Source organism: Protopterus annectens, chromosome 1.part0, assembly GCF_019279795.1.
Source record: "Protopterus annectens isolate FY-2018-M chromosome 1.part0, PAN1.0, whole genome shotgun sequence".
Lineage (NCBI taxonomy): Eukaryota > Metazoa > Chordata > Ceratodontiformes > Protopteridae > Protopterus > Protopterus annectens.
The window spans coordinates 507744697-507771388 of NC_056725.1; the positions used below are offsets into that span (position 1 = coordinate 507744697).

The window sequence follows — 26692 nt, forward strand, 5'->3', positions numbered from 1 at the left end:
TTACCTAAGATAGACAAACACTTTAGAATCATGATTTAAAATTGAAATGTTTCTATATGAAGCTGAGGCTGATGGATCTTTACCATCTTTAGGCAACACAGACACCAAAACTTTCTTCCAAGATGCTAATTATTCCTCTCCTTTTGAAATACTGTTAAACAAAATCTTCTAGACCTTATAGGTTTCATAGATGAATATACTAAGCTAATGGCCCTGAAGGGCCATTTTAAGCCTAACCAATAATATGAGGTCAGAAGCAAACCCTGTACCTTGTATCTGTAAGGTAAAGACCTTAACCATTATGCCAAACCCACGTGTCTATATTATAACAACGATCAAATGATCGAACGTTGTTATATCGAACTCTAAAGTTCGAATTCACAAGACATCAAACAACCAGAACAGCGATTTTTTTCCCATGGAAAAAAAATCACTGTTCCCAAAAAAAAAAAAAAAAAAAAAAAAAAAAGACATTAAAACATTGCTTAAAGTGGGGGGCTTCACCCCCCCCCCACATGGGGGGTTGTGCCCCCCACACCCCCCCCTTAAATATACCAGCTCCGAGATTGCACTTCAGTGCCAAAAATGGCAAAGTGACGAAGCGGGCAAGCGACTTCTTTCCTAGGGAAAGAATATGCTTATATGCCGCTTCATCATTTTGCCTTTTCGACATTTCAAGTTCGACCAAGACGCATTTGACAAAATGCATCTTCGGTTATCTGATAGGAACCCAACCCACACCCCTGAAATTCCCTGCCTGGGAATCGAATCCAGGCTGTGGCAGTGACAGTGCCGAATCCTAACCACTAGACCACTAGGTATCTTGATCACCTTGTGCCCTCCAAACTTTCCCAGGAATACCATCTGTTTCTGGAGGTTTTCTTGCAGTTTGAATATACATTACAATTTTTATCTCATCTCCTCATATCTTAAGTGTTAGTTTTTGAATCTTATCTATCTCTGGCCTTGGAATAAAGTCTTCCATAAACATTTCCATTTGTGCTTTTATTTCAAATCTTCTCTTCTTTTTCCAATTTTCCTAACATTTCAAAGATATCTCTAATACCTCTACAGGATCTCCAGTTATTTTTCTTGTTACACGCTCCTTAAGTTTAGTGACAACCCTTTCTAATTTCTGTTGCCTAAGTCATGCTAAACACTTTTTGTGCTCTGGAGTTATTAGCAAAAAAAATATTTGCTTAACAGCAACCCTTCTAAAATCATGCATATTATCCAGATACTCCCTTATTTTGTCTTTAGCATTCTGCATTTCATCCTCTTCTTGTTCTACGAGATTCCCCTTATTCTGCAATACTTTAATCTTTGTTAGCCCTCTCTAACCAATTTCAATTCTTCTTAACCATATTGCTTTCGGTTTTATTTCTGCCCTATTTTTAAACCCCATTTTCATTTTATTCCACACACTAGCTATAACTTCTGAAGATATTTCTATCTTCTCTAATAACTCTTGCATAATTTCCACTACTCATTCTTTAAGTTACTTTCTTTTTAACAGGTAAGGGGGAAAGAGCAAGTGTCTCAATTACATCATTACCCTTCATTTTATCTTAGTTCTTATTGATGCATGATCTGAAATACTTACTGGATGCAAGTTGAAGCTTTCAATTAAATGGGCACGTTGCTGTGAAATATAATTTCTACCTAGTCTAGCCCAGTTATTGTACCTTGGGGAATAATATGAAAATTTTGTCAAGAGTTCCTACTATTGAATTCACATATTCCATACAAAATATTTTCAAAAATTTCTTCAGAAATTAACCCTCTTTTGTTATATTTCCCTTCTAGGTCCCCCTGATACATCCTCACTAATGCAAATCATAGTCCCCACCAATAAGTAATATTCCTTGCTGAAAGCTGATTATTTCTCCCCAAAATTTCTTAATTAACAGCAGTTTTTGGTTGAATATAAATACATGCCAGCGTAATCCTCCTCCCGTGCCAACAGCCCCCTACTACCACAAATCTAACACTTTTTCCCTCTTCTATCACTACTGGAGCCCTTCTAGCAATAAGTATAATTACTCTCCTTTTCCTTTTTCCTGATATTCTCCTGTATATCCATTCTGAAATCCTTTGTCAAATTCACGTGCTCGTTTCTTTTCAAACATGTTTCCTGCAGCATTGCTATTTGCATGCTGTATTACTTAATATAATTCAATACTCTTTCCTTTTTTGTCTAAACCTGCAAGGCCATTCACATTACAGGATAATGTATATCTATGAACCTATATTGTGGAAAGAAATATCCAGGGAATTGTTATGGCTAGGCTTGTATAGGCCCTAGGGCCGATAGCCTAGTACCAACCTATGAACCTATAATATGGATAGCACAGCCATTATGATAAAAAGCTACTGCTCCCACCTACTATACATGACAGTTTTTAATGTGCATTTCCAACCTTTGTGTTACATGCACATACTGTATGGCAGGTCAATCTTTTATACAGTTGTTTCTGCTCATTTCCATTTGAACCCAAGTCACATTTTATAAAGCTTTCCATTTTAATGACAACCCTCAAACAAAAAATATATTTTCAGAGCATGCCCACTTCCTGTAAACTTAGAACACACACACAAAACAATGTGCATCTTCAAAAAAAATTAATTTAAATCTCCAGATAGGAACAACTTCCCCAACTTGACAGCTGCACCCACTAGCATTACTTAACCTACAGTTAAGGCTACCAGTGCTAAACTGTATGCTGCAGCCTGTACTCGCACCGGTCTGCTCTTTATTTCTTTTCCCCACCCAGATGTGAAAAACAGCTTGTATGCTTTCAGAAAGCTTAAATTTTGGCTCTAAGAAAAAGTGCACTGACTATATTTAAGTAAAACTAAACTGTACATTGTTTTATTAAATGCATTGAAGTATAAAGGCTGTTAGAGAGGCTGCTTATCTCTTATTCACTTCCCATAATTTTAAACTTTATTTTTCATTGAAATGCTTCCCACTGTACCTTTAAATGTTGCATTTCCCTCAACAAAGAATGCCCAGAACTGTCAAAATGAATTGCTTGCATCAACAGACGCCTCTCCATGTAAAAGTAGTCAGAAATGAATATGTTAATTTCATTCAGAAGAGAATGTACAACTGCCTTCAACTGCAGGATTCTTGACTTCCATGAACATGTGCTAATGGAAAAAAGCTAATATCTTTGCAAATGTAAGAAACTCAGAATTTCTCCTAGCTTTTATCATGTTATCTTATTTTTCAAGCCTGCTTGCTTATGAAAAACACTTCTTTATAGCTTAAGCAAAGAGCATTAATATAGATATTCACCCTTGTAAAAATACAATACATCTGAATTCTACATGCAACAATCAGTGCACTTTTACACCCCACCCCTACCCTAGAAGCCCAAAATCACAGCATATTCACAGAAAACAAGCAGCCTTTCTGCCCATTACATTGTAAAGTCTATACTTCTTACAACTAAAGAAGTACTTGCTTACTTTAATATCTTTAACACATACAGCAGTCACTGAAAAGATTCCCCCAACATTTAAGGTACCCCTGCCTACACACTACGCAAAACTGCTTTACTATATACAACATGCAGTTTATATCATGAAATGTTTAAACAAATTACAACAAAAATTGTTTTACTTATTGTTACCTTTTTCCCTTTTAGTGCCCTCTTAAACATTAATGACACAGTGAGGCATAGGCTTTAAAGTCCACCCACAACTTTAAAACACTAACAAAAGTCCAGTCTTTTTCAGCAACTTTCTCTTGTAGAAAAAGAAGTTATGTACCTACCATAACTTTCCATGTTAGTTGTCTTCATCTCGCCTTCTCTCTTGCTGGTTGGGGATCGGAGCCGATCCTCGGCTCCGACTCGGACATCTTCTAAAGCTTGAGAGCTGTTTACTGGCTCGAGGCTACCCCTTATCCCATGATGCCTAGTGATAGCTACCCAGATCTTGTTTGAAATAGCTAACTCCAGACATAGCCAGAGAATCAACCTGTCCAAACAAACAGGTTGAGCATACCTGTCATACTCTCTAAGTCAGTAGAAGAAACAAACCAGAGAACACTCAGCCAGTGAAACCAGAACCAATAGGACAGGGGGTTGGAGGGTGGGACGCAAGAAAGAAGGCGGGATGAAGACAACTAACATGGAACGTTATGGCAGGTACATAACTTCTTTATGTTAAGTTGCCTATCTCGCCTTCGTTCTTGATGGTTGGGACAGCATCCCTAGCACCTACAATCCTGGGTGGCTCATTGAAACAGACTCTTCAGAACAGTGGAACCAAAGTCAGCTCTGCTCCTGGAGACCATATCTAGCTTGTAATGAGAAATAAAGGTATTAGAATTTGCCCATGTAGCAGCTGCACAGATAGAATCCATGGGCAACCTAGACTGGAAGGCTACAGAGGTGGCCAAGGCCCTAGTAGAATGACCTTTCGGTTTGATAAGCAACTCTTTGTTTCTTAAATGATAAATGAAAGTAATAGTGTGAGACAACCACCTGGATAAGGTCACCTTGGAAACTGGGAGACCTTGTTTGCCTAGAGCATAGGAAAGGAATAGTTGGTCCGACTTCCTTATTTCTTTAGTCCTGTGCAGGTAAAAACACAATTGTCTATGAACGTCCAATTGGTGTAATTTATACTCTGCCTTGTTGGTGTGGTTAGGAAAAAACACAGGAATGTCTATAGATTGGTTTAAATTATTTTCTGAGCAGACTTTCTGAAGAAACAAAGGATTAGTCCTCAGAGCAATCCTGTCCTTATGAAAAACCAAGTATGGAGGACGAACACATAGTGCCTGAAGTTCAGAGACGCGTCTGGCTGAAGTAATAGCTACCAGAAAGAGTGTTTTCCAGGATAGAAATTTAATGGAGCAGTACGCTGCTGGTTCAAAGGGGAGCAGAATTAATGAGGTTAGTACCAAATTAAGGTCCCAAGGAGGAGGGGGATCTCTCACTGGAGGTCTAAGGAGAGTAGTGATGCAGCCCGCCTGATTAATGAATCAGTAGGTCTGGAATCGGATCCAGAGTCCAGGGCTGATCGAAAAGGTGATGGTGCAGGAACGGAAACCATATCTGTCGAGGCCAATAGGGGGCAATGAGGATCATTTTGCAGCCCAACGATATTGTTTTCTGTATGAATTTTGGAATCAGGGGAAATGGGGGAAAAGGCATAAAGAAGTCCCTGAGGCCAATCGTGGACTAGAGTGTCTCTGGGTGAGTGACCTGGAAGTGGAAGAAGGGAGAAATATTTGCTGCGTTTGCTGCTGAAGTGGGTGGCAAAAAGTTTGCAGCAAGGCTGTGCCCATTTGCGGAAGATAAGATCCGCAACTTCCTGATTCAGAGACCACTCATGAGGCATGATAATAGATCTGCTGAGCCTGTCCGCTATGACGTTGGACCTCCCAGGGATGTGCGTAGCAATCAGAAAACGTTGGGAGGAAATCGCCCACTGCCAGAGTCTCAGTGCTTCTCGACATAGGGGGTAGGACCTGGTTCCGCCCTGCTTGTTGATGTACCACACCACTGACATGTTGTCCGTTTTAATTGCAATGGTCCCAGATGGGAGAGAGTCCTGAAGAGCTTGCAACGCTAGGAGCACGGCTCTCATTTCTAGGATGTTTATATGCAGATGGTATTTGTGAGGATGCCAATTGCCTTGGACTGTCCTGCCCTGATAATGCCCCCCACCCTATCAGGGAGGCATCTGTGGTCACTGTGGCAACCGTAGGGGGCTGAATGAAGGGTCTGCCCTGAGTCACTAGTGGGGAGACCATCTACCAGGAAAGGTGCCTTTTGCATGCTTCTGTAATCATGATCATGTGAGACATGGGCAGCTGTTGGAAAGACCACTGTGTGAACAGAAGCCACTGGAGGATCCTCATGTGAAAATGGGCCAATGGGATTAGAAAAATTGCCGCTGCCACAGAACCCACAGTTTGAAGAATGAACCTGACATGGATTCTTTTGCTCTGCATTAGAATTTGTACTTGCTGGCGAATTGTAGACACCCTTTCTGGCTGTAGCCTTGCAGACATGTTCCTCGTGTCTAAGTCTGCTCCTATATAGGTGATAGATTGACAGGGCAACAAGGCAGATTTTTCGAAGTTTATTGTAATGCCTAGCTGAGAGCACATTGCGATTGTGTAGTCCCTGGCTTGCAGAAGTTGATGCCTGGTAGTAGCAGTGAGGAGCCAGTCATCTAGATATGGAAAGACCTGGAACCCTAGATGTCTCAGGAGAGCCGAGACCACAGCCATACATTTGGTGAACACCCTGAGGGGCTGTGGTGAGACCAAAGGGCAGAGCTCTAAACTGGTAATGACTGGCTCCCAGCCAGAAGCAAAGAAATCTCCTGGAGCGCCTGTCCATTTTGATATGGTAGTACGCATCCTGAAGATCTATCGAGCACATCCAATTGTCCTGACCCAGAAAGGGTGGAATGGACTGTAGCGTGACCATTCGAAACTTTGTTCTTTGAACAGACCTGTTTAGTCTGCTGAGATCCAGAATCTGTCTCCAGTCCCCTGTCTTTTTTGGTACCAAAAGGAACCTTGAGTAAGTTCCGGATTCGTGCTGGTCTGCCGAGACTTCCTGGATGACTTTTTTTCTAGCTGTTTTGAAACTTCTATTACTGCTTGGTCCCTCAGATTGGGTGGAACATCTGGAAGGGATTTCCTTGACGGTAAGGAAGGTTGACAGAAGGGAATTTTGTAACCTCTGGATATAATGGACCATACCCATTTGTCTTGTGTTAAATTTTGCCAGGCTTTTGGGTACAGTGAAAGTCTTCCCCTGACTGCCTCCAAAGGCGGGCAGTCGGGCAACCTTTCAGGGATGCTGAAAGGGCTTATCAGAGAAAGATTCTCTGGTGCCCTGGTTCTGCGGACCGCCTCTGCCACGAGGACGGCGTCTGTTGTTGTTGTTTCTCCCTCTGCCCTTGGAGGAAAAATCGCTACATATGTCAGGCGAAGCTCCCTGGGATTTTCAGAACCACATTTTACCACTCTTCTGACCCTTGGAGTATGGTCTAGAAGGAGTGGAAAAATGGACTCCCACGGCAGAGTGAGTCTTGCCTTCTTGCTCAAACCTAGTCAAAGTGTCTTTCACCTGTGGTCCAAAGAGAAAGGAACCATCAAAGGGGGTGTTGGTGAATGATGCTCTAAAGGGTTCCGCAAAATTACACAGCCGCATCCATGCATGCCTCCTAAGGGCCACACCCGTACCTGTGGCTCTACTCGCACCATCTGCTGCATAGGAAATGAGCCTCATGGAGGAGTTGACTACAGAATTAAGAGTCGCCAGCTGGGAAGCTACTTTAGCTTGAGCCCCCTCAGCTAATGGATCTTGAAGGGCATCTCCGAGCTCTTTAAGGAGATCCCTCTGAAGCCGGGTAAAATGGCATAAGTAGTTCACTGACCTCATAGAAAAGGTCGCTGAAGCAAACATTCGCTTCCCGTATCTGTCCATGGTCCTAGACTCCTTGTTAGGAAGATGGACAGATGAAGAGGTCTCCGCTAACTCTTTTTTTGGTGGCTGCTGCTACCACCATGGCATCAACAGGAACACCTTTGGTAAGGAACTGCTTATCACGGGGTGCTGTGATGAACTTGCCAGGTCTCCTCGGAGTTGGTTCCACTGTATCCGGAGCTGACCAAGCCTTTCGAGCCACCACTGACATAAGTGGATCGAAATGCGGAGAAACCCAGGAGGTGGAAGGTCGGGAACTGAACGCATCAAGGAATACAGACTCATCCTCGGTAGGGGCTAGGGGATTCCAGTTCCCCCTCTGCTTAAGCAGTTCTAGGATGTCTGAGAAGGAAACTTCTTTAGAGGGGGATCTCGGGGACCCTTCCGAATCATCTAAATCTGTATCAGAAGTGACAGACTTAGGGGAGTCAATGTGCTTCCTCTTGCACTTCTTCTCACGAGGGGGCTCCTCTGAATGATCAGAGGAGGCCTCGGAAGAAGAGGAAACACCCAAATGGGGTGCCCTGGAGAGCCGGTTCCCCACGCTTGGTGTCTGGAGGAGGAGCAGAGGTTGGTACAGGCACTACAGGGAACGGAGCCGGTGGGGCCGATAGTGAAGCTGATTCAGTGGCCAGCACACTCCTCACGACATCGAAGGCATCCCTGCCATGATGGAGAGAAGGCTCCGGTTCCGAGGAAATCGGAATCCTTCTCCGCACCGAGGGAGACTGCTCCGAGGCCAATGTAGGAGCCGAGCTCACCTGCGCCGAAGCTCTGAGAGGGAGAACAGGGTTGGACAAGGATCCGATGCAACTCACCCCCTCGGAGCCGACCAGGGAGCCCCGGCACCCAGATCCCTCAACGGATGGCACCATCGAGGGAATCGGAGCCAATGACGGAACCGAAGGAGATATAGTTATCGGAGCCGACGGTTCCACTACTCGAATCCCAACAAACTCCGGCTCCGAACTCAATGGAGTCGGAGGAGGAACATCGATAGAAGTGGACGGAGCCGATACCTGATGAGGAGGGCTGGACCACATCTTGGCAAGTGCCTGCAACTTTAGCAACCTACTGACCACTCTCTCCACATCGTGATCCGACAGCCTAGAGGATCGAGAGGAGTGAGAAGATCTGTGACTGCGCTCACTCTGAAGCAGGGGAGACCGAGGAGCCGAATGTATCGATTCCAAAGAAGGAGACCTCAGCCTCTTGTGGCTCCACGAAGGCTCCGAAGTTTCTGATGGAGCCGACGGGGAGATAGTCTTATCGGTGCCGGCTGGCACCGAAGTAGCAGGTAGAGTCTGAACCAACGACGGCTCTGAACTTGGAGCCGACGGCTTGGTAGATTTAGAGGATTTCACAGGCTGAGAGGTCCTGGCCGGTGAATCCTGGGGCTTTAAAAGACCCCTAAGAATAAGCTTATTCTTACGCTCCTGCAGAACTCTTGGACTAAATGCATGGCAGATAGAACAAGAGTCCTGCAGGTGCACAGCGCCTAAATAGGCGCAAGAAATGTGCCCATCTGTCAGAAACATTTTCTTACAGCATGAGTCACACTTCTTGAACGCAGACACTTTTGATTCTTTTGACATCCTCTAACAGGAAATACAACAATGGCTAATAAAGCAAAATACAGTCTACACAAAAACACACTATACTACAGACTAAAGCTAAAGGTTTTTTTTTTTTTTTTTTTTGATAGGAAAGCCCCTAACTTAAACGGCTAACCTGACAAGAAAGGATAAGGAGGGGGGAGGGGGAGAACTCTCTAAGTAGTTAAACGAGTTCTACAAGGAAGGGAAGGAAGCTACAAATACACACTAGCTAACACAACCAAAAATAAGACTAAAAGTTAATAACACCTAGGAAAATGACAATTTCTAGTAAAAAAGTTCTATAAAGAAACTTTATACAAGCCTGAGCCAGAAAATCAACACCTCGCAGCTGAAGCAGCAAATGAGATCTGGGTAGCTATCACTAGGCATCATGGGATAAGGGGTAGCCTCGAGCCAGTAAACAGCTCTCGAGCTATAGAAGATGGTCGAGTCGGAGCCGAGGATCGGCTCCGATCCCCAACCAGCAAGAACGAAGGCAAGATAGACAACTTAACATCTATATTTCACAAATGTGACTGATGCGTGTTGCTGATCTTCTTGTCCAACTCCATCTCACAACACCAGACTCTAGTTCATGTCCAAGGTACTCCTGATTTTTCTAGTCACAAGTGCTGTGCTTTTTTCTGTCTCTCAAGCATTTTCCTTTGAGACACTGGAAAAGGTTTCACTGGTAAATTCCCTTTATGAGCTTTGTCAGAAGAATGAGAGGCACAGTCCCTTTCAATTTGCTGGCTCACTTTTTGTTAGATGAGCTTTATTTCCTCCTTAGCCTGTTCTGCATAAAAATGCCTTTGAACCTTCAAGAAAAATATTCTGAAAACAACTGTATTAAGCAGCTTGAATCTCACACATGCCTTGTGACACTCCCTGACTACTGGGATAAATTTGCTTCTATTCATTTTCCACAAACACTCTGCTGTCTCCAATGTTTAATACTTTAGCCTTCTGCCACAGTTTTATCAGGATCACTTCTTTTTGCTGGTTTGACTGTATCTTTATTACACAAGTCTTGACTGCTTTCTCATGGCCAGATTTGGAGCATACACTTTGTATGACCTTTCAGTTAACAAATCCTGCTGTGGAATACCAGTCCAGTTGCTTATTTGTTCTTTCACAAAATAAATTAAGTCTGTTCCTTCCAGTTCCTCTGGTACAGCAGAAAATCTCAGGTTTCCTCCACACATACACACACACACAGTCTTAAGTCTACCATTTTTTAAACGGCTCTTCTTGATAAGGCTCACACTCAGCCAGCCTTTTCTTCATCTGAAACTCTGTTTGTAGTTTTATCAGGTCATCTGAACAGCTAGTTAAATCTTCTTCCATTTACCCAGCCCTTTGTCATTTGAGTTGATGCACTTCTTTAGTGTTTTTTTTATCACCTCTGAGTACATTTGATTTATTTTTCCTCTAAACTACTAGGACTAATCTCTTGTACCAAATCTATAGCTTTAACTGTTTTTTTTTTTTTGCTGAACAGATACAGGATTTTCCCCAGTGTTTTCTCTTCACCTTATCTGGATTATTGTATTTCAGGTTCTCTAAATTTCTTCTTTGCTGGCATGCAGGCAGTTTAAGTCCTAACCAGTAACTGAATTTTACTCAAGCTAACAATATCACTGGCTACTGTTTCTCACTTTCTTTTTTTACACAGGGAGAGCAGAAATAAAATTGTTGATCAGTTTGCAGCCATCTTGGAAGTCTCCATGTGCCTTCCTTCTTGGGTACTAGGAAAATCATCAAATAGAAGTGTTTTCCTTGTTGGAAAGGAGGAGCAAGTTCTATTATACCTTGTAATAGCATATCTGATAGGATACGAGGAAACAAGTGAGTTTGGTTCTTTGGGAATAGAGAAATTTCAAACTGTAAAAGGAGACAAGCCTAATGTAGTTTGTAACCACATTGAATTATTTTCTGCACCCACTGATCATGTATCTGTACCCAAAGGTCTAAGGAATGATAAACATTTCCTGGTAGCTTGGAGGATGGTTGAGGCAGGGAGGGGAGGGGGGTGAAGTCCAAAGGTAGTCATAAGTTTTGCTTATGTAAGAAAGTTTCCTTGGGATCTAGTCTCTTTCAAGTCCCCTTGCCACTATTTCTTGTACTTCCATTTTGTGGATTTTTGTTGAGCAGGTTTGAACCACTTCTGAAACAAAGGTCTAGGACTGGAAAGATAATTCCCCTGTATCTGGGGAGGGGGGGGGGGGTATGAGAAATAGTCTGACTATTAGCATTAATTTTCCTCTAACCTTTTACATACTTTCACTGAGGAATTCCCAGAAAGCAAATATTTCTCCAGAGGGGCATTTAAAATCTGGGCTTTGGCATCTTCAAAACAAAAAAATCAGCACTCCGGCACATTACAACCCCCATGGTCATAGCTCTTGAAACAGCATTTACTACATCATATGTCCATTGCATTGTTTATTTTGTAATCCATGAAGCAGAACTGAACATGCTTGACAAAATGGTTTAATGTTAGAAGCAGGAAAGTTAGCTATGGATTGCTGCATCTCAGCATATGCCGCCAGCAGTTAATTGCTCTGAAAGCCAATATGGATGAGGCATACACCTTCTTCCTATACCTGTCATAGGCCCTGCTATCTTTTTAACTAGGACAAAATTAGAAGAAGCAAGGGGTTTAGAACTACTGTTGCAAGAGATCACAGCAGAGTCAGCACAGGGGTTTCTATAAAGCAATGTATGAGAATCTGGTACATTATAAAGACTGTTTGTTTTTCTAGTGTAGGAGATTGAGAATCAACAGAAGAAGATGTAGCATTAAAAGCACATTTCAAAGTTTCCAATATTGGGGGATAGCTTTGTGAAAACCATTATCAACGAGTCATAACACCTATTTTGAGTCTTTGAAATGTCTATGCCCTCCCACATGAAGAACTCTCATCTCAGAGATGGTGTTTTCAGATTCAGATTTACAGGGGATGGGAGAAGACAGCTGAGAAGCACAGTTGAGGTCTTCATCTTCAGAGTAAGAAACTACCTCCTCCTCAGAGGAAGAAGATCTCTTCCTCTTTGCCTGGGGAAGCACTGGAGTTGAAGGCTGAAAAGATTGCAACACATTAAAAAGTCCCTGGGAAATGTTATACCAGTCGTCTGACTAGAGGGAGTAAAAAGGAGGGAAACACACATTTAGTATTCTGAGACTTTTCTCTTTGAAGTCTCTGACTGTTTTTGATGAATCAGATATCTGGACCTCTATTGATGACCCACCAACCTACGCCCTTACCACGGCTTGAGGAAATCCTCCCTCAACTTCAGTAAAAATAATAAGAGGTCCTCCTTTCTCAACTACGCATATCTGAGGTCCAGACTGACTGGACAGACATGTGGTGTTTCTGGGCCTTAGTGGCTTTCTGTGACTGTCTGAGGGCTTCAAAACTACATCAGCATAACTGTCTGCCTTAGACTGTTGCAAAGAGATGGACAAACAAGTATCCTCAGAAGCCTCTTTTGACATTTCTCTCTTTTTCTTAACCTAAAGGAAAATATCTTTGGAAGTGGAGTCAGAAGCCATGGTTGTGCTTACCAGAACCTTCAAGCCGCAGTTTGTTTTCAAGAAAAGAAATCTTAAGGAAATGGGTCAATGTTTAATGGTTTTAGAAGTAAAGAATAAGCAGATGTCACAAGACTGGATGCTGTGAAAATGCAGGCCATGTGGGCATCCTTATAAGGTATCTGCCTTCCACATGCACATTTCCCTTTCCTAACAGAAATATGATATAATTCAAAATAACTTTCAGAGAAAAAATAAAGGAAGATCCCCAGCAATGTACTTATTTGCCCAAAAAAACTTAGCTATAAGCCGAACTCTGACACTACAGCCATTAAGTTGACAAGAAATCTGACTTAGCATAACAGCAGCAAGAAGATTCTGAATTGTGGTGCTACTATTACTATTCATGAAGCAGATTCATCACTATTATATGTAAAGCAATGCTCTTACCAGTGGCATATCATAATGATCTTTACTCATTCATATACTGGGTTGCTTTTACCTTTTATTCATCTGCATACTAGCCTGCTACAGCACCTCTTACAGTGAATCAATGTTTTGCACCTATAGATGTAAGCAAACTGACACAGTAACTGGTCATGGGGATTAACTTGAGTTAACAGGCTTCAATATAGCCAAGAAACCTCTAAACAGTGTTAACAAGAGTCAATACTCAATGGCTATCTGTTATTCCTTCTGTTTAGAAACATTAGGATGTCAGAATTTGGTTGCAATAATTAAGCCAATGCAAAAAAAAAAAGTTTCGCTTAATAAATGTTAAATATGCCTTCACCTCTTTAGTTTCCAGTTTCCTGATGGCTGTATTTGCTGTTCGCTGGAATGCTTTCAGTGTGCCCTGAAGTTCTCTTCTTAAACACTGAGGTATTACAGCATTATCCACTGTCTGCAAAAGATCAATGAGTTAACTATAAGAAACAAGACAAAGAAGGGTAAAAATACACAATACACGCAGGTAATAAAAAATGAATACAGAATTCATGCTGTCGACCACACTCAATCAGAAATAACGTGAAATACAAAATTAATACTCAGATCGATAAGTTACTGCATAATCATTTTACTAAATGTTTAATTTTAATATGGCACATTTCTTTACAACATTCAGAGCTTATCTAAACAATCCTATCTTGGTGTGTGATTTACTGTGGAGTTGACTGGTAAGAAAAGTTTTATTTGAATTAAATTTAATTTTTTACCACTGTTTTTCACTGTAAGAAGGAAGGGATAGCTTGTAGACAAGAAGACTTACTTTGATTTATATTTTGTTGTTTTAACTTTAATTTTCACTGTTGGTTGTTAGAAAGGGATAGGTTTTAGACAGGCAAGTTCTAGCTATCCCATGAGGCCTAGTCAGCTATAAATTCACACAGACTACAGACAGGATTACCCAGACCTTATCTAAACAATCCTTGCTTGGTTTGTGATTTACTGATCTTTATTGTTAAAAAGAAGTGCGACTACGAGCAATAGTGACATAAAGGAATTACAGCTTTTGTCTGACTTTCAGAACTTGTACGGTCAGAACAACTTTAGTGTACTTATTTTTAGTATTTAGTTGTATATTGCTTGTGTGATTTTTCCTCATAAGATTTGATTTAAGTGCTCTTAAGATTTCTGTGGTTACTTATTTTGATTACTCTTTTCTTTTATAGTTTTTTTATTTGTTTGAAGCTGAATATGGAGTCCTTAAATGAGTATGCCATTAATGACTTGCTAAAGCACAAACATCTTATAGAGTTTAATAAATGCTATGCATATTTACAGGTAACAGCTGATAACACTGGTGATCTGTGTTCCTCGTGTAAAAAGCTGGATGATTTGTTTACCATTATTAGAAGTAAATCTACACTTATGGACGATGATTACACTTCTGCAACTGGCACGGCTTAGAGAATTGTTGTTACATATATTAATGACTGGACTGCTGAGATAAATAATGTCAGGCAAATAGAGCACATTTAGGAAATTATGTGTCTACTGTCTGTAAAAAATAATTCAACCCCTATGAAACAAGATGATGCCCCTGACAATTCTGGATACAAGTACTGAGCAAGCTGAGGTTTCAGAGTGTTTAGAAGGAAACAAAAAAAAGAAAGCAAGGAAGAAGTTCACAACAAATAAGGAAGAAAAAGAAACTTATAAATGTCTGTAAAGCAAAGAGAATGCGTACTAAAAAGGATGCTGCTTTGTTATATAGCACACAGATTACAGGGAATGATAACATTTCTCCATCAGAAAATCTTCAGTCTACAGAAAAAGGCATAATTTTTCCAAAAGAGAAGGTAGAAAAAATAAGCAAGGGGCAGGTGAAACGGAAGAAATCAAAACTGAACGTGGAAGGATTGAACATTATTGTAAGAAAAAAGAAAAGAAAGACGGATGTTTGGCTATATGTCTCAAGCTGTGGATGTATAAAGTCAGCTGGATGAAAACTGTATGCTTGCAAATTTAGTATTCAATGAAAACAGTGGGATTAACAAGACTAACTGCAATGAAGTTCATTCTTTTGTAACAACTGATAGAGCAGATATTACTGTATTAAAAGCTGAAGATTCTTCAGAGCTGGTGAGAAAAGGTAATTCTTGTAATTGGAGATTCTACTATTAGAGGAACTGATACTTACATTTGCAGAGAAGATAATGAACATCAAAAAGGGGTATGCCTGCCAAAAGCAAAAATAGAAGATGTGAGGCAAACCTTGGAACACCTTAATGTAAGGAAGTACGGATCTGTTTTCATTTCTGTCAGTACAAATGATCTCATCAACAAGGACTCTGTTAGCTGGGAACTTACAGCCCTCTTAGACAGTATAACTTGTACTGGTGTTATGATGTATTTTTCACAAATCACATATAGAAAGGCTAGTCAGATCACTGTGAATGAAATTATTTTTTGGGTAAATACCTACATGGAAAAAATATATTGTTTTAAAAAATGGAAATGTGCAGAGCATCCAAGCCTAGTTTTGGGCACACACATGTTCGGTCAGGATGGTGTGCATTTGTCAAGTTAAGGGAACAGAATTTTTGCAGCAGATAATTTGTAGTATTTGACAAATACTAGGCAGGATTTTTGCCAGGTTGAAAATTTAACAGTTCACATACAGCAACACTTGATACATCTCTAATAGTTATTAATGCTAGAAGCATTAATAAACGCTTTTTTTAATGGAAAATTTGCTACATTTCCACAAGACCGATGTTATTGTTTGTGAAACATGGTTGAACAACAATAATTGTAAACCAGCTCTTTCAGGGTATTAATGTTTTTACTATAACAGACATTCTAACAAAATTCAGGTGGAGGTATTATGATGGGGATTAAATATATTTATTAGACCTGTGATTATTACATGTTCAGTGATAACAACAATACTACAGACTGGGTTCTTAAATGGGGAACTTAAATTTACCAAAAACAGATTGGAATAATATTGATTCAACAATATTAGCAAGAAAATTATTCACTACATATGTTCAGAACAATAATTGCTTCAGATTGTAAAAAAAAAAAAACTACCAGGAAACAGAACATACTAGACATTGTGTTCCTAAAGAAATTACTACTACTTCAAGTCAAGTTTTATCACCGTTGATGTGCAGTGATCATGACGTTATAAAGGTTAATTTGCTGCTAGATAACTCTGCCAAACTGAAATCAAAACCAATGCACAGAAGATTAATTACAGATTACGTACAAGCAAAATAGTCACTGCATAAAACTAACTGGTGTGGTGATGTGTAAAAATGTTTATCAGGATCTAGGCATACAACTTCAGGGGGATATATTTCCATAAGAACAAGATACCCGATTAAGGTGCAATACAAAAATATAAGACATTAAAGACAGGTTGACTACAACTTTGAAAACTGAAATAAACAAGATGGAAAAACAAATTAAGCATAGTATGAGACAAGAGCTATAAAAAATTTGAAGAAAATTTATAAAGATATTGAGCCTAATAGGAAACCTTTTTATAGATACCTAAGATGTGGAAGGAGTAAAGACATACAAAACGATAAACTGTGTGCAGATTCTAAAATTTATTCTCAGATACAACATATTATACATATATTTACAAAATCTTATGCAAAACAGTTTGGCTCCACAAAGCAGGTGATAAGTTCTCCTAGTGGCATCCAGGTAACAGCAGAAACTGGAATCAAATAAGATTATACTGAAACGAACTGCGCAAACTGGATTCAAAGTACAAGGAGGAGACGGAATTAGCAATAATGACTTAAGAACACTTCTGCAACAACTTACAGTGCCCCATTATATCTATTATTTAACAGGTTATATAACATATGGGGAGATTTCTCAAGATTGGAGACATGTCCTTATTAAATCTGTCTAAGGGAAAGGGAAGTAGGACAAACCCAGAGTCATATACACCCTTAAGTCTAATTTCATGTTGTGGAAAAATAACGCAGAAGGCAATATTGAATAAATAATTGTCAAAATTGTATAGGTTGGGACTTGAAACCATATATAAACATGCGTATGCTTGAAAACAAATCTATCACCACCTGTAACATGATGTTCTATAACAATATAACAGCTATGAATGACAAATTGTGCTGTGATGCAACATACAGATTTAACTTCAGCATTTGACAGGGTCATACACAAAACACTGATCAATAAATTAGAACAACTAGCTATCTACAGTGGATATAAAAAGTGTACACACCTCCTGTTAAAATGCCAGGCTTTTCTGATATAAAAAAATGAGACCACAATAAATCATTTCAAAACTTTTCCCACCTATAATGTGACCTATAAACTGTACAATTCAATTGAAAAACAAACAAATCTGTTAGGGGAAAAGATATAAAAAATAAAAAAAGTACAATAAGTTGGTTGCATAAGTGTGCACACCCTTAAACTAATAATTACAGCATTCAGTCTTCTTGGGTAGGGATCTATCAGAATGGCACATATTGACTTGGCAATATCTGCCCACTCTTCCTTGCAAAAGCGCTCCAAATCTGTCAGATTATGAGGGCATATCTTGTGCACAGCCCTCTTCAGGTCACCCCACAGATTTTCTATTGAGTTTAGGTCTGGGCTCTGGCTGGGCCATTCCAAAACTTTAATTTTCTTCTGGTGAAGCCATTCTTCTGTTGATTTGGATGTATGCTTGGGGTCACTGTCGTGTTGAAAGGTGAAATTCCTCTTCAGCTTTCTAGCAGACGCCTGAAGGTTTTGGGCCAAAAGTGACTGGTATTTGGAACTGTTCATAATTCCCTCCACCCTGACTAAAGCCCCAGTTACAGCTGAAGAAAAGCAACCCCAAAGCATGATACTGCCACCATCATGCTTCACCGTGGGGATGGTGTTCTTTTGGTTATGCAAAGTGTTGTTTTTGCACCAAACTTACCTTTTGGAATTGTGGCCAGAAAGTTCAACATTGGTCTCATCAGACCATAACACATTTTCCCACATCCTTTTGGGAGACCTGATGTATTCTTTTGCAAATTTTAGCTGGGCCTGGATGTTTTTCTGTGTAAGAAAAGGCTTCTGTCTTGCAACCCTACCCCATAGTCCAGACATATGGAGAATATGGGAAATTGTTGTCACATGTAGTACACAACCAGCACTTGCCAGAAATTCCTGCAGCTCCTTCAGTGTTGGTGTAGGTCTCTTGGCAGCCTCCCTGACCAGTTTTTGTCTCGTCTTGTCATCAGTTTTGGAGGGACATCCAGTTCTTTGCAACGTCACTGTTGTCCCATATTTTCTCTACTTTTTGATGACTGTCTTCACTGTGTTCCATGTTATATCCAATGCTGTGGATATTTTTTTGGTACCCTTCTCCTGACTGATACCTTTCAACAATAAGATCCCTTTGATGCTTTGTAAGCTCTCTGCAAACCATGTTTTTTGCTGTAGCAGGCAACTGAGTAAATGTCAGGAAAATCCTACTAGGACAGCTGAACTTTATTTGGGGTTAATCAGAGTCTCTTTAATCAATGGCAAGTGTGTACCCAAGAAGACTGAATGTTGTAATTAAATCAAAAGGTGCTTCAATAAATATTAGTTTAAGGGTGTGCACACTTATGCAACTAGCTTATTGTAAGTTTTTTTTATTTTTTTATTTTTTTATATTTTTCCCCTAACAGATTTGCTTTTTTAATTGAATTGTACAGATTACAGGTCACATTAAAGGAGGGAAAAGTTTTGAAATTATTTATTGTGTTCTTATTTTTTATATCACAAAAACCTGGAATTTTAACAGGGATGTGTACACTTTTTATACCCACTGTATGTACTCTTGATAAGATGGACAGCTGCATGGCTTACAAATAGGACATGGCAAGTATCATACAGCAACTGGAATGGTGAAATTCTTGGTTACAGGATGGCCCATAGGGCTCTTTCCTAGGCCCTTACTTGTTTAGATTGTATCTTTCAGACCTAACTTTTTCATCTGAGGTGTTCTGTACACAGATGACCTGAAACTGGGTAAACTGATTACACGTGTTACTGATGAGGCAGGTCTGCAAAAGAACTTGACTACATTGACCATTTGAGCACAGGAGAATAGTATGTTGATAAATACCATCAAAACCTAAGCATATGAGATTTGGGAGACATAAATTGAAAGGTGAATATTTAATACAGCACACAGTGATTGAAGCTGTAGACTCCTTTAAGGATCTGGGTATATGGATAGCTCCAGCTGAGTTTTTCTAATAATATCAGCCAATTGGTTAATGATAGTTATAGAGTTATAGGTTGTATAAAAAGATTTATAAAGTCTAGAAAATCAGAAATGATGAAGTCATTGCTTGTTAGTTACATTAGTCCCAAACTTGAGTATGGAATAACAATATGGAAACCTGATAAGAAAACAAGCATGAGTAAACTGGAAAGAGTATAGTGGAAATATACCAAGGACATCCATGGATGTGAAAATTTAAGTTATTATGAATGACTAAAATATCTTAACTTGTACAGTGTCTCTTACAGATATCCAAGAGAAGATCTTAAAAACACAAACTGGATAAAAAAGCTAGGAAATCACTCCACTGGTCACTCACAAGTAAAAAATAAAGTCTGTTTTATTAAGCGCTTTTCGTCTCTCCTTATAGAGAGACTTCAGATAACAGACATGTACAAATGCAAAGTTTAAATAAAAAAGTCATCAATCATGTGACATTTCACACACACCTCCATTTAAAGACACACTTCCCTATGAGATCCACATATTAACTGTAACATTTCAATATTTTACAAGTAATGCCTTAAATATACTCTTACTAAAATATTTAGCCTAAAATTCAAAATCAACATTATTTCATGTATATTTTTATTTTTAATGTCTTCATTTTGATGAAAATTAAAATATTAAAATAATTTATCCTGACCCATTCTGTCCACATGACAGCACCTTAAAGCATTACTTGTAAAATATTGAACGGACTATTTTTTACTTGTGGGTGACCAGTGGAGTGATTTCCTAGCTTTTTTATCCAAGAGAAGATCTAATTAGGGTATATTCAGCATTTAAAGACAAATATCTCTGGGAATGTTTGGAGTTATCAAATAGTAGTACAGAATCATCAGACAACCTATGTAGAAGATTTTATAGGCATGAGAGGTGTACTAGTTGGTTCTCGGAGACAGCAGCTGATACATGGAACAGACTACCAAATTACATTAAAATAAGTATTAGTTTAGATAACAGCTTGGACACTTATTATGGGAACAAGTGTTTTGGTATACTGGCAGGCTAGAAGGGCATTAATGCCTGTGCTTCAAATATTTGTATGCATGTATGTAACATTTTGTCAGCAATCAGCACAGAAAATAGAAGTGTGGAGACACACCCATGGTTCCTTGGGGTAGATCTTATGGTACAAGTTTTTTTCTTACCTTAACACTACAGAATCCATCGACAAAAGTAAATTATACGCTTGTCAAAACAGATCAAATCAGTGCACCATTTTACTATCTACTACAATTATTTTATACTTTGCTAGAATAAAATGCATTTTGGTGAAACTGGGAACTGATAAACTGGCACCATTTAAATAACCTTACTGGAGAAAGAAGTACTGCTGGCATTTAAGTTATAATCACTAGTTACAGCACCCGCAGTGGGCTTTCAGAATCTGTTTTGTTTTCTACTACAGATGTGCCCTGTTTGCACTACATACTTCAAAGAAATTGCACGCAGAAAATAAAGCTATTAAATGACAGACACAAACAGCAACTTACTTCTGTAAGCTGACCAATTTCCTTGGATAGTCTCTGTGCAATGCATAATGATGACATCCGTGATTGCAAACGATGTGATAGGGATTCCACTTCTTGAGCCAAAGCCTCACCTACTTCCCGAGCCTAGGAAAATAAACAAATAACTTGGTACATGCACTCAACATCTCAAATAACTGAAAAATGAAAGTTATGTACTCACCATAATGATAGATCCATGTTGACTCATTTTTATCCAGTTCAACATATGGGTTGTTGGATCCAACTGGATCTGACCGTGGAACCAAATTTAAAGCTTCCATGGTTCTGACTCCTTCCCTAACCGCAATTTCCTGAATTCAATCCTAATACCTCATATTGAGTTTTCCCTTTACCATACAGTTAAGGCCCATTTATGACCAAATATTAGAAAACAGATAAACAGAGAGAAGAGATCAGGAAAATGGACAGAAAAAACTGCTCACAGACAGGGTGTGACGTGGCGTGACGCTCAATCAACTCAAAGCTATATGTGTCAATTTGGGAAGGGGGCAGGAGGAAGGGAGGCTGAAGTGGATGAAAATCAGACAGCATGGATCTATTGTTATGGGAAGTACATAACCTTCATATCCAATGTTGTCTATTTTTGTCCAATCCAACAATATACGAGACAGATTCCCAAGTTGTTTTTCTGGGTGGTATCAAGGAAGGGCATCATGGAGTATGGTGGAATCAAAAGAAGAGCAAAATCTGGATTGTACATCTGGTTTATAATGAGTTACAAAGGTACGAACTGTGGGCCTGTCCTTATGGAAAATCAAATAAGGAGGTTTATGTAAGAGTGCTTGAAATTTTGAAATCCGTCAGGCTGAAATGATCACCATGATGAAAACTGTTTTCCAAGTTATATATTTAATAACTGCCATGGCTGCAGGTTCAAAGGGGGGATTTCAGACCCTGCAGAATGAATGTACTATCCCATGGAGGGACTGGATCTCTAATGGGAGGGCATAACAGAAATGTTCCCCTTAAAGAGGCTTTAGAGACCTTCATGGAGACTATGGAAGTGTCACTGTGCCCAATATGAAAATTCAAAATTGCTGCTATTTGAACTTTAATGATAGAATAACTAGAACCTTTGTGAAAAAAAAATTCAGACAAGAATTCCAAGATGGAGGGGATGAGTGCAGCAAAAAGGTCCAAACCGTTCACTACCACCAATAGAAAATATTTTCCATTTGCTGTAATATATCTTTTCCATAGCAGGTTTCTGGAAGCCAATATAATCTCAACAACCATATCGGGAAGCCTGGCATCTCTGGCTATGGTCAAAACTGGAGAAATCAGGCAGCTAGCTTCCTGGCAGTTTGGTTCAGAGGATGCAATTCCAATGGGTGGGAAAGAAGATTTGGATATTGATCCAACATACAGGGAAGATGTACTATTAAAGGACACAGGAAAGGAAACCATGTTTTGTCAGGGCCAGGAGGGGACAATGGCGATTACTTTGGGCTTGCACTGCCTGGCTTTCTGAATGAATTTGTTCATGAGTGATAATGGGAGAAAGACAAAGGAGGTCCAGGATGCAATTGTGGACCAGAGCATCCTTCATTGAGTGACCCTGTGGAGGGATAAGGGCAAAGTAATTTCTGTACTTGTTTTTGAGGTAGGCAGCGGATAGGTTGCAGCAAGATTGGCCCCAGTGATGAAAAATTAAGGTTGCTACCACTAGATTGAGAGACCACTCATGAGGAGTTAGAACAGTCCTGCTCAATTTGTCTCACAGAACACTGGAAGACCCCGGGATGTGCACTGCTATCAGAAAATGGTGTAAAGAGATCACCCACTGCCAAACTTTTACCATGGCTTTTCAATGCAAGCGGTAAGAAAGGGTTACTCCTTGTTTGCTGATGTACCATACAACTGCCATGTTGTCTGTCTGTATGGAAATCTCATCCTTGTGGAGGACATCCTGAAATGCCTGCAACGGTAGGAGAACCACCCTCATCTCCAAGACACCGATGTGAAGTTTTGCCTCTAAAGTTGAGCATGTGCTTTGGATCATCCTCCCTTTGAAATACAACCCCCCCCCCCCCCAGAGGAGAGGCTTCCATGGTTACTACTGCTACCAGCAGATCTAAGAGCAGTCCTGCAGTTACTGAAAGGAAAGTAATCCATTAAATGATGTGTTGCCTGCAAACCCTTGTCAAATCTTTGCATCTAATGGGTTGAAAGTTCTGTGACCCATGCATTGCTAGAGTCCACCGAAGTATTCTTATATAGTAGTGGGCCACTAGAATCATTAGAATTGTGGAAGCCATTAGACCTAAAAGACACAGTACAATTGTGCTGGAGTGTAGGGATGGTGGATCACTTGTGTGGTTGTAAGATGCAAAGATAAGACCCTGTGGTAAGGAAGATTGATGATTTGCAGAGTTGTGTTGAGGTGGCATCCAGCGAATTCTATTTGTTGGGTTAGTAACAACTGACACCTGGAGCAATTTACTGTTATACCAAAGTCCAGTAACAACTGAAGCAGAAGGCCCAAGTCACGTAACAGCAAATACTTGACAGCAGCAGTTCAGGAGTCGATCGTCAAGGTAGAGGAAGACTTGGATCCCTAGCAGACGCAAGTGCACTGCCACCTCTATTAACCTGGTGAACACCCTGGGGGCTGTGGTGAGACTGAAAGGCAGGGGTCTGAACCAATAGTGACTGGCTCCCAGCCAGAAATGGAGGAATCTCCTGGAGTGGAATAGAAAAGGAAACAGAACAGCCTCTTTTAATTATCTTTAGCACCCATGGAGCTTATGTTTTACCAAGCAGGAGGCTGCAGAGATAAGCATCCCCCAACTGTCTCCAGACTGTAGCAGTTGGACAACCCTTGAGGGACGGTGACAGGGCCTCTCAGTAAAGAGACGATGGAAGGCCAGGTCATGCAGTCCACCTCTGCCTCTTGGGTAATATCCATTAGAATTTCCTCTATATCTGCCTTGTGGAGATCTATCACCAAGAGAGTCCTGATAAGGGCTAGGTGACTTACGAAAACCACATCTTTTTCCCGGCCCTCTGATACCTACAAGAGGATCTTTTGGGGGGGGGGGGGAAAAACAGATGCCCACTGCAGATAGAGTCTTACCATCCTGCTAGCTCCTGGTCAATGTGTCTTAACTTTGAGCTCAAATAGTGTGGAGCCATCATATGTGGAGCTGACGAAGATGTTTTGAAGCCTTCTGTGAACTCACAAAGATGCATCCAGGCATGCCATCTTGCTATAAACCCTGTGCCTGCCATTCTGGCTGAGCCATCAGCTGCATTAGAAATCAGTCACATGGCTACACTAGAGGCCGACTGCAGAGTAGAGAGCTGGGAGTCCACTGTTTTTTGGACACCTGCAGGCAAAACTCCAGAAAGAGACTTGAAATGCTCCTTAGTCAAGTCTCTGAAATCTGAGAGGGGAAGGACAAAGGAACTCTCTTTGGATAATTCCTTTTTGGTCGCCGCTGCTACGACCATCTCATCCACTGGCGGACCTCTGCCCCAGTGTTTCCTGTCCTTCGGAGCTGTTAAAGTAGTTTTGCAGGTATTGGCTCCACCATGATATCAATAAATGTGTCAACAGGCGGCATCACCCAGGACGATGTTGATCCAGAACCGAAGGAATCCAAAAATACAGCTTTAACCAGTGAGAGATTCTCAGTGGACCATCCCCCTCTCTGAATCATAAGTTCCAGGGTTTCACCAAAGCTGATATCTTCTGAGGTGAACGCCTGCCCTCATCAGTCTGTATATTTCTTGAAAGACTCTGGCGAGAAGTCTATGTACTTTCGCTTTCATGTCCGTTTCTTGTGAACTGGTTCTGTTGTGAGGTCTGATGGTACAGAATCACATTGGGAGCTGACAACGCAAGTGGTTTCAGAAGCCTGAGGCCCTAACTGTCCCTGTCTGGTGGGATAATGAGAACATGACATCACAGAGTCTAGCTAGGGTTTGGGTGGAAATGAGCTAGGAGAAAGCACCTTCTCTTTGGGTATGTACAAAACCCTTTCAAGAACCTCAAAGTCTGAAGCTGCTGATGGTCTCCCAGGATTCGAAGAGGAGGAGAGAGAGAATTCTTAACCGAGACAAGCCCCGGCCTTGAAGCTGACCTCAGACCAGTAGCTGTCTAGTGGGAAAGCCCCAAGGGAAAGAGATGGCTTTAAGAATCTTTGGGTTAATAACACCCTCAGAACTTGGTACTGACACTACGACTCAGAGTTCTTTCTCAATCCAAAGGTATTGGAGTAGACAGGGAAGCTGTTGGTGTCAAAATAGATTGTACTCTTGATACAGAGCTATATGCTTCTGGATTAGTTTGATACAAAGCTGTCAGAGCCAAAGGACGGACTGCAACAGGTGAAATAAAGTACAGGGGTAGAAATGACCAACATACAGTTTGTTTCCAGGGGACAGTAGCAACAGAACCCCAAGCTGGATCTGCATTCTTAGGAACTTTCCCATCATCCTGTTGACATCATACTCTGTTAACCTTCGAGATGATCTAGTAGAAGGGGCCACAGAAGAAGGCCTGGAATATCTTCTTTCTTGAAGGATCAGAGAATATAATCTCGGACTCACTGGTTCTGGCGAAAATTGTTGCCAAGGAGAGGATGGATGGGTCCAAAAAGCTGTTGGCTCTGACCTCCAGGAAGCTTTCTTTTGGGGTCCAACCAGCTTTGTTGGATCTAAGGAATATTTGGTGGAAATCTATTTTCATCTGATTTAACACATGGGAAAGACTCCCAAACTGTTTTACCTGGGTGGTTTCAAGGACATTCCTGAGAATGTTGGAACCAAAGAAAGAATGTGACCAGAATTGTACATCTAGTTTGTAATGAGATACAAATGTGTTAACTGTTGATCAAGTTGCTGCAGCACAAATGTCATCAGTAGGGGACTCTACTCGCAAAAGCTGTTGATGCGACTATTGCCCTTGTGGAGTGAGCCTTAGGTTTAGATTGTATGGACAATCACTTTTTATTATAGACAAAATAAATGCAATCTGATAGCCATCTTGAAAAAGTAAACTTTTGGTCTTGAGAAGGTGACAACTGATTAGACTTTCTGAACTGTTTAGTCCTGTGAAGGTAGAATCTGAGTTGGCAAATGAACATGCAGCATAGGAAGAATGTATACACCTCTTTTTTGAGATTTTGGGGGGAAAGATTGGTAGATTTACTGACTAATTTAAGTTTATTTCGGATGCCACCTTAAGAAGGAAGGATGGTTTCCAGAAATGGGGCCTGTAACTCTGAAATCAATCTGGATGATGTAACAGCCACCAGAAAGATGGTTTTCCAAGACAGGAACTTCAAATCAACTAATGCTGCTCATTCATAACAGGGGTTGAGCTAATACTTGGAGCATGACAGTAATATCCCACGGAGGGACTGGATCCCTAATAGGTGGTTGAAAAAGAAAAGTTTCTCCAAAAAGGTTTTCCCTGACTCTTAAGGAAACTATAGAACTGTCATTTTGCCCTATGTGGAAATTTGAGATTGCAGTCATTTGCATTTTGATAGTAGAATAAAGTACAGTTGTGTAAAATCTTATAACAGCAGATGCCCTTCTCTCCACTTTTGCAGTTTTCTTTACGATAGGGATTCCTTGTTAAGGGCAGCCCTACATCCGTCCACTATACCAAAGCCTTTAGGTTGTAATGGGTACACTGTATGTCACATGTATGCTCTCTGCACGTGGCACAGGGCATAAAAGTGACATCCAGATGTACTATCTTCATAACTGAAAAAGTACCAGTAGGAACACCAGTCCAAGGCTATTCGTAGGTAACAAGCACATTCAGAAGGAAAAAGGACCAAGGGGAGGAGGGAAGG

General features: G+C 40.5%; 1 protein-coding gene across 2 annotated transcripts in view; it reads right to left on the reverse strand.

The window, feature by feature from the left end:
* Positions 1 to 26692, reverse strand: part of AARS2 (alanyl-tRNA synthetase 2, mitochondrial) — a 1016815-nt gene that overhangs the window by 200431 nt on the left and 789692 nt on the right. For both annotated transcript variants that reach the window (XM_044060935.1, XM_044060942.1), the window contains 2 exons: positions 20844 to 20966; positions 13393 to 13503 (listed from right to left, as the gene is read on the reverse strand). In XM_044060935.1, coding sequence (XP_043916870.1) covers positions 13393 to 13503; positions 20844 to 20966 — 234 coding nt within the window. The remainder of the gene's footprint in view (positions 1 to 13392; positions 13504 to 20843; positions 20967 to 26692) is intronic.